Source organism: Botryllus schlosseri, chromosome 2, assembly GCF_051294905.1.
Source record: "Botryllus schlosseri isolate E-star chromosome 2, Bs_hap1, whole genome shotgun sequence".
Lineage (NCBI taxonomy): Eukaryota > Metazoa > Chordata > Ascidiacea > Stolidobranchia > Styelidae > Botryllus > Botryllus schlosseri.
The window spans coordinates 1,147,128-1,156,525 of NC_137237.1; the positions used below are offsets into that span (position 1 = coordinate 1,147,128).

The window sequence follows — 9,398 nt, forward strand, 5'->3', positions numbered from 1 at the left end:
CATGTTATTTCTTTGGTATCACATCCCGTGGAGTTGCGTGTTGGCCGAAGCTGCATATGTCTTTTGGTGTGTTGTGGGATCGTGGCGCGGTAATAACCGGATCCGAAACGCCTGTTCCCATAAAATAGCCCATGTATGTTTTTCTTGAGGGGAAGAGGTATGCATTCCAGCTATCTACTGGAGCAGGGGTCACCAACCGTTTTGAAACAAAAAGCTACTTATTGTGTAGTGTGTAGGCCTACTGATTATTGCGACGACCGATGAATTACAACTTAGTCCCGCCGTTTATCCGGGTTCAGTTGGATTTCTTTATTTAGAGTAAGACAATCAGAGCACTGGGCCGGGTTTCCGCCCCTTACCAAGAACAAAAAAGCTCACTCGCCGGGACTCACACCAGCTATTCCGGGTTCAGTTGCGTTGCTGCAGTGCGCGCCGAAGCGCCAATCTCCGCGTCGAGACTCGGGAATATTAACTATAGATTCGCGTGGGCGAAGACAAGCAATGCCCCGAGTGACTGCGATCGTATGTTCCTTGGGGTCGGCCGACCCATGTTCAACTGTTGCTCATATGAAACCAGCTTCAACTTTCAAATCTCTTATTTGGATATTTGCTACAGCGACCGCGGGCGACTCATTTGGTCCGCGTTGGTGACCCCTGTACTAGATACTTTTGAATCGCAAAGCTCGAAGAACTTTTTCAAAAATTAATTAAATTCTCGAAAATACTCTATAATTTATGTTGGTTTACGAAAAACTGTTGAGTCCCCTTCGAGCACGCTCCCCACCCTATTAAGGAACTTGGGATGCGGCAGGTAAAGACCTGGCAATAATGCAAATCGTTGGGTGCAATAAATCATCCACTATAAAGTTGGGCAATTGGTATATTATGACGTGATAAGCAAATGACGCATGATGTATGAAGACAGTTGATATCTCATTAGGCCTTTTCATCGCAATCCTTGTATTGTCTACCAACATATCATTTAAGAAGCAAAACAAATGTAATCGTGGGTAATCGTGATTACTTTTCCAATGTAATCGTAATCGTAATCGACTACTTCCTGATTTTGCTGTAATCGTAATCGTAATCGTAATCGCGTGATTCCGAAGTAATCGTAATCGCAATCGATTACATTCATGAAGTAATCACCCCATGTCTGATTCAGATACGACTTTAAAAAAACTTTCATCGTAATCGCGTTGTTCCCTATTACTAATGTGTTAAGGCGAGAATTGAAGGTAACGTAGCGAACAATGCTCAATTGCTACTTGTGTAGGAATCAGTCTCAATAGCCTTATTAGATAGGCTATAGCCAAAGTTGATCAGTGTTAAACTGTTCATAGCTCATTTAGCGTTTTATGCGTTAAGTTTTGCGCTCGTTCAGGTCGAAATAAGAAAACTCAGCGTTACAGCACACGACGACATTGAAAAACTCCTCCCAGTAATATGCGAGTTGATGAAGGAGTGTGGTTCGACGGAGCTCAATCTGGAAGAAAGTGATGGATCCGAAGATTTTCTAATCATTTTGGATCAACTTATCAGGCGGCATCAGGTATTGATGATGGGAAAAGCTAGGCGCTAATCTAGTATAGAACCTCTCGAAGTGAGATTTCCTAATACCTCATTCCTATAGGTGAAATTACGAAACCTCAATCTCAGCTACGGGGAAAACATTAACTTTACGCAACTCGCGACTATTATTTCGAACGATCTAACCTATTTGTCACTTGTGAACTCGCATTTGCAGTCAAAAGATTTCGTTGCTCTACAGCTCAAAAACAGTAAGGTATGCGCGATTATTGCTGGGTTCAGTCGTTAATGATCACATTCTGTATGAGCGATTGTGCGGAGATGGATGGAGAGAGCAAATTCTAGTTTAATCTTAGCACATTTCGCGTATATTATGACGTGAGTGGCTAATCAACATTTTTTCTGTTATCAGTTTGAAATGTTTTATATCTGATCAATGCTGATCGTAAATTGACAGTTTCCTATATTTGTTCAGCTCCAATATCTTGACATCAGCTACAATCAGCTGGATGAAGAGTGTATGACCGCGCTGCCTGCCTTACTTTGTAAAGACAAAGCGGTTACTCTTATCATGAAGGGGTGTGACCTTACACCCGAGGAAATGCGCGCTTTTGAAAGTTTTGCTTCTATCGAGGTACTCACTCGTTTCTATAGTTTTGTGTGTCATTTTGAAATAAATTACTGTATTTGTAGGTCGAAAACCTTGATCTGAGTTATAATACGGATATGGAACCGACAGGTTTGAAAGAAGTTGGATGCTTTGTAAGAAAGCATAACACGAAAAACGTTCGACTTTCAGCTTGCGAATTGGACGAAGACTCACTAATCTCATTAAATAAAGGTCTCGGAATTCATGAGGTGATCATTTGAACAAGATCCGTTATGTTTTCTAACTGAAATAATCAATCACAGTGTCATGCTTATGTGAGTTTTAGTCATATTCAAGCATGACATTTCATCGATCGATAGAACTTTTATCATCAATAAAGTGTTTATGATCACATCTGAAAATAAATACTATCACTGCTTCTAAGCAAGAGGTTTTTTCAATCGTTCATTCATTTTAAAGCTAGTTTAGATGGTTTCTTCAATAACCTTTCGAGCTTCATTATTGTCTTCGGTGTTGCATCAGTTTTGCTATTAGGAGCAGAAATCGCAAAAATTGCTCAACTGTTGATAAATAATATTATGACTAATCTATTACAGGTGCCGAGTCGTTTGTAGTCTCGTAAAATATTTGAACATTACACCATGTTTTAGCTGCATTCGCTGGATTTAAGTAGAAATCCTGGCATTTCATCCTGCTACAAAACACTAACTAAAGTCCTGTGCAATTCCCGTGTGGAAGAATTTAATCTGAGTAATTGCAAGATGCTTTCCATGCAAATCAGGAATCTGAGCGAAGAGACGGGAAAGCGATGCGCTACAGTAAGATCTTTCTGCTTAATAGTAGATCCCGATGTAGCGATGCAGTTCGTTTCTGTATTTTTTAAATTGATCTAAATCGCCTATTATTCAATGAACAGCTAAAGGCAATCGACCTCAGTGATAGCAACAGAACGATAGTCGACGTGGAATACGTGAATTCCATTCAGAGCTTCGTGAGATATAATCCTGAATGCCGCGAAGTCAAACTAGTCTTACCGCGCTTGAGTGGGGAAGATAGGAAGACCTTGAGAAAGCAACTGTACTCACCCGGTAAGGGGATATTTTCCGAATAAATATGTATCTAGAGGGAATTAGGCGTTCGTTTTCCTTCACTTGATAATACTTAGCGTGTTCATTTGCCATATTCCATGCAATATTTGATATAATTTGAGCATAACTCTGCTAGGGTTTGCCTAGTGACAGTACTTACTCAAGTTGTTATGGTTATGGTTTAGAGCAGGTGTGGTCAAACTATAGATTACTAACCTACGGATAGATACGCAAGTCCCGTCGTTACGCTCCGGCAAGCAGTTACACTTATTGCTCAGCAATCTAAAAGCAGCATAATTGGTGGTGTCACAACTTGCGACCTGAGGGGTGAAATTTATTGAAATTGGTCTTAATCGAGAGCTACTGTCGCACTGATTCTGAGAATACAAATTAAAATCTTGTCAGGAAATGGAACCATGTCAAACCATCCCTCAAAGTCTGAAAATCGGCATTGTTCTGAACAATCGCTTGACGAAATTGGCCATTGTTATGTTCATCCTGTTGCGGTGGTGCCATTGTTGGAACAATGCCGATTTTCAGACTTTGAGGGCTGTTTTGAGGTGGTTCCATATCCCGGCACGATTTTAATTTGTATTTTCGGAATCAGTGAGGCAGTAGCTCTCGATTAAGACCAGTTCCATTACATTTCAGCCCTCGGGCCGCAAGCTATACCTCCTCCAATTATGCTGCTTTTGGATTGCTCAGCAACAAGTGTAACTGCTTGCCGGAGCGTAACGACGCGACTTGCGTATCTATCCGTAGGTTAGTCATCTATAGTCCAACTGAGCCCTCGATATCCGATGCATAGAAACCGGATGCAATACAGGTGCTATTACAGTTGCCTACTACAACTTAATGAATTATAACGCTAATATTCACTCCGCTATTGTGGAACGTCAAGGCTGACAAAACACCTAATATTAGACTACATTTGCGAGCTAATGCGTGGAACAATACTAATACTAATTAGCGAAGGTATTGTTTGGTGGATGCACGTGAGGCGAGTGGGGTAATTTATGACATTTAGACAGCGGTGTCAAAACAAGAATATTTACGTCACTGAATTTAAGGCTGACAAACAACCTGATATTAGATTACATTCGCAAGCTAATGCATCGGAAATAACAGTCGAAGGTATATTCGGAAGCGTATTCGGATCCCTGTTTGAACTGTTATTGATCCCAACAGCTATTGGTACCTATTTTGTGATGCGATTGTTGATATACAATGTTCGTTCCAATTCTCTACTAGTTGCTGACGATTACCCCTGACGAGTGTCAGCCGAAAATATTCGGGTTCATTTCAATATGAATATACTATTCAATTGTATAATTATTTAAGCATAATGTATAGTCATGTAGATTGTAGGTGTACATCAGACTTGTTTATTCACTTCCGTCGACTGACTTTTATAACACATTTTACACAATCAAATACACATGTGCAGTTAATAATATCTCTCAAGCATAAAAATGATGTGGTCGAAATGTACGTTTTATTACAAATTTATCTCTAAACAGAATATTCATCCAACGCTGAACGTTGCGTAATGCCCAATGCGAATATATCCGATAAGATTCCCGCAGGAACAGGATTTGGATTTGAAAATATTAAAGTGTTGTTAACCACAGATTTCAAAATTGCAATGAACGTTATCAGAAAATCGTGACTCGAGTCTGACTCCTTACGATGAGATGCTAATGGAATATTTGAGCGATATCGCACTGTGCTAAACGCAATCTCCAAGCGGTTTCGTTATAAAGATGTTGAATTCAATGTAACATTATCGAGTATAGTAGCCACCTATTTTATGCTTACTTCTTGATTTACACCCAAAGCTGTCATACACATTGATCAAGGTTTTTATAATTTGGAAAAGCTAGTTTTAGTTACGGATATTGAAAAATGAGTAATTCTAGTTCTAGTTGTAGATTTCGAAAAAATTCAGTAGTTCTAGAATACTAAATTAGCGTCTTGCGTAGCTTTTGAGTGTAATTTAACCCTTGAGTAGTCTCGAGGATGATTTATGCAAGTCAAAATTGACTTTTTATGAAATGAACGCTATAATGATATCGATTTCACGTGCGTCAAACTAGCAAATCACTCCTACTTCCCATTTTGTTTTGTTTTATGACTCAGCGAAAACGGTTATTGCACAATCTATCTCTAACATGCTGTAATATACATGTTCAGACTTGTCTATTCACTTCCGTCGACTGACTTCTATAACACATTTTACACAATCAAATACACATGTACAGTTAATAATATCTCCCAAGCATAAAAATGATGTGATCGAAATGTACGTTTTATTGCAAATTTATCTCTAAACAGAATATTCATCCAACGCTGAGCGTTGCGTAATGCGCAATGTCTATGCTCTAATTCCAATTCTAATCGAATGTATGAAATCTTTCTATGCTCTAATTTTAATTCTAATCTAATGTCTGGTTTTCCTGGAAATGCTACAGGAGAACTGTATAGTGCGAAACAAGCCAAGCTTGCTGTACAGTAGGGGTGTTAAAAATGACTTCTTATTCTCAAATTCTACTGGCTACTTGATAAAATTGTTAGATTACCGAATTGAAGCCTACACACCAAATTTGGTTCAATTCCAACCAGTAGCTGCATTGCTACAGGAGAAGAAAGTTTTTTATTTATTATTTAAAAATTAGTAAAAAAAATTCGAAATTTTCTGTTCACCCACGAAATTGTAAGGTTGTCTATAGAAACGATGCCCACCAAATTTGACTCAATTCGAACCAGTCGAAAAATTTGGATTTGACTAAATTAGTATTTACGGTGGGCACAATGGTAATAAATGATTAAAGAATCGGTCACCGTAAATACTATTTTATTCAAATCCAAAATTTTGCGACGCCGATAACTCCGCTTCCACTGGTTGGAATTGAGCCAAATCGGTTGAGCATTGTTTCTATAGACAACCTAACAATTTAATGGGGTGAACAGAAAATTTTTAATCTTTTTTTTATTCATTTTCATATAATAAATAAAAAACTTTCTTCTCCTGTAGCAATGCGGCTACTGGTTGGAATCGAATAAAATCTGGTGTGCAGGCTTCAATTAGGTAACCTAACGATGTTATCAAGTAGCCAATAGAATTTGGAAGAAAAAGTCATTTTTGAACACCCCTACTGTACAGTGTACAGACATTTGCTATTCTCATGCTCATAAGATGAACTAAGATTTGATATTAACGGAGTTTGGTTCAACTTTTCGCGATTTGAGTAATTCTAATTCTAATCTAATTTGAAAAAAAAAAAACTGTTAGCTAGAATTATAATTTTAATCTAATTTCAAACTGTGTAGCTATAATTTTAATTCTACTCTAATTCGAAAAAAAAACTTGTAGTTGTAATCTAATTCCAATCTAATTTGGAAAAAGGGAACGTTTTCTAGTTGTCCAAGTCTGCCTGTTACAGGCGGTTTTCATGAAAACTATCCATAAATTTCCATCTTGTCGATGCCTAATTGCCCACACGTACAGTGATCGTGTGTGAATATGTTTCCTATAGCGGTAAGTTCACCCTATCGGGCCACAGTCTGTGCTGCAATGCCTTAGCAAGTGAAACATCTGATTTTTTGTAAGTACTTTGTGAAAATATATATACTTCGTAACGGCTTCTATTTATGTGGTCTTTCGTTAAGTTATGCATGTTAACATATGTGCCTGTTAATTGGGTTGTGAATATGCATTTTGATTTCAGGATGATGCCACAAGTTCTTGCTGAAGAAAGTGACTCAACCTTCGCCGTACAAGAGTGTTTTGAGAAAACCTGGAGGAGGCGACTTCCCGATATTACATGGGCGATGTTCTTCGAGCAGTATTTTCAGTGAATTTTTTTCTCCGTCGCTGGGATCTCTGTTTTTGTTATTTCACGAAATATGTTTCCATTTTATGTTATTATGGTTCAATTGATATCGAATATATGCAATCAAGACTGTGTATTTGCAATAGTGTGCCATTTGGAAGAAGATACAGGATATCAGGTAGGGTGTATATATTGAAATTGAACCCCTATCAATTCTAATGGGTAGGGTGAAATATCCGATGTACACCGCAAGGAAGGGGGTGAATCTGGTCATATACACCGGCAGGGTTACGTAAGTTCTGTTTTCGTGTACCACCTTTTGGGGTGTGTATAACCACTCTTTTCGCTAAGAGTGTACGACCATGACTATTCAACGCTTCTACTGACGGATCGTAAAGTTTATCTCCAAATTTTACGACAACAGTTTTTCCGGCAAATGATAGTGGGTACTTTTCAGCCATGATCTCAGAGCCATTTTTCACATCACAAAACATCCAGAAAGAGGCAGGCTTAATCAAGGCATAATCGCAGTTTATCTACTAAGCGTATCTAAACCGTTGAAAATCTATTCCCTAATGACAACTGTGCGATACTCAACAATAACAAAACGCAGCTGTTCGAACTTAGTGGATCCCATACAGCATTGCTAGCTCTAAATACTCCATTGAAAAATCTATTCCCCAATGAGTTAGATAACAGTGCGTTACTCGTAGCGATTCAATCGTATACTCTATAATATCAAAAACGTAAATGACTCGGTGGATATCACTGCTATCTCTAAATACTAGTTGCATAGCTGAGGCTAAATGCCGTAAATGACTACTGGGTTGGCCGAGTGGTTAAGGCGTTGGGCTTAAGTTCCAATGAGCAAGTGTTCACGTGGGACGTGCAAACCTATACCAGTTCATCGGGTCAAATCGATCCATTATGACGTATATATCATTAGCAGTAATCTTGGACATATTCAATCTATAGCGTACAGCGAATAATCATGTAATAAATATTACACGTTATATATATTGTCTTGCACTTGGTTCAACTGCAATAACAAATAAGGCGATCAACTTACGTTTTTCACGTGCGAACCTATACCAGTTTATCGGGTCAATCCGATTCATTATGACGTATATATCATTAGCAGTAATCTCAGACATATTCGATCTACAGCGTACAGCGAATAATCATGTAATAAATATTACACGTTATATATTGCCTTGCACTTGGTTCAACTACAATAACAAATAAGGCGATCAACTTACGCAATAATGACGTAATCATATCTCAGCGTTACTGGAACCAAGCAAAGCCGCTCTCGTAATAACTAAGGTCATCAACTACGCAATCATAATGACGTAATCATTACTGGACATGCTTCAACTGCAATACGCAATCATAATGAAGGTAATCAACTTACGCAATAATGATGTAATAATATCTCAGCGTTACTGAACTGGAACTATGCTATCTCTCACACAACCAAAACCTCTCTCGTATTGGAAACACGCACATAATGTTCTGCGTTCTGATTGGCTAAGAGATGTCACGTGATTAAATACTCTAAGCCCATTGGTCCGCATGGCGATACTCTGTCTATTACTACTGTGCCAACTTATCTTTATGTGATGTAGAACTGCGAACTGGCATTATGTTCTTTATGGTCGCATGAAATGGTACATATTTGAACTTTCCGCATGAGTGATACTCGAATGCTCGACTCGACTCGAAGCCCAATAGTCGGTTCAGAATAGAATATCTCATGTAGGCTCGATTCACCCGACCTTAAGTATATAGGCCTACATCGCAGGATTTTTGAATGGTTGTAGGCGCAAAACCCGATCCGGAAATAGTCGAGGATTGTTTTCGGAATAGGTAACCCAATACCACCCTTCAGAGAATCCAGCGTAAGCATGCAATAAGTTTTCGCGAAGCGTGGATTTCTTTTAATGATATCAAACAAATCTGGTCAACTTTCCGGCCCAGCTCCCGAAATACCCGCCGGAGCGTTGCTTCAGTGTTGATTTACTGTATCCAAGTCGATTTTGCCATATTTTTAACCAAACTCGAAAAAACAGGACAAAATCTCAAAAAAGAGAACATTTGGGCGTCCTCCGAGGATACTTTCAAAAAAGTCAAAAAAAGAGGACAAATCCTCTTAAGAGGACGCATGGTAACCCTACCTAATATTCCATGTTCATATCTCTACATCTCATCCAATTCCGAATGATGATCGCATGAAAACTCTCTCGGATTTATCCGAATTTCAACTTTTCTCCTGTTCTTTTACATGAAAGAGTCGACGACTTTCAGCGGTCAGACTTGGAAAACTAGACAATTCTC

The 9,398-nt window shown here is 38.7% G+C and overlaps 1 protein-coding gene across 4 annotated transcripts; it reads left to right on the forward strand.

The window, feature by feature from the left end:
• Positions 1 to 1,298: 1,298 nt before the first annotated feature.
• On the forward strand, positions 1,299 to 7,195 carry LOC145432868 (uncharacterized). Of its 4 annotated transcripts, XM_080309689.1 has the most exons (8): positions 1,299 to 1,552; positions 1,634 to 1,786; positions 2,006 to 2,164; positions 2,224 to 2,269; positions 2,330 to 2,388; positions 2,791 to 2,958; positions 3,057 to 3,228; positions 6,957 to 7,195. In XM_080309689.1, exons 1-8 carry the CDS (start codon positions 1,457 to 1,459, stop codon positions 6,959 to 6,961), a joined length of 858 nt encoding a protein of 285 aa, XP_080165815.1. In that variant the 5' UTR covers positions 1,299 to 1,456; the 3' UTR covers positions 6,962 to 7,195. The 4 variants fall into 4 exon arrangements, with proteins under 4 accessions (XP_080165815.1, XP_080165817.1, XP_080165814.1 ...); XM_080309691.1 differs by lacking the exon at positions 2,791 to 2,958 and having other exon boundaries at positions 1,302 to 1,552; XM_080309688.1 differs by having other exon boundaries at positions 1,305 to 1,552; positions 2,224 to 2,388.
• Positions 7,196 to 9,398: the final 2,203 nt, after the last annotated feature.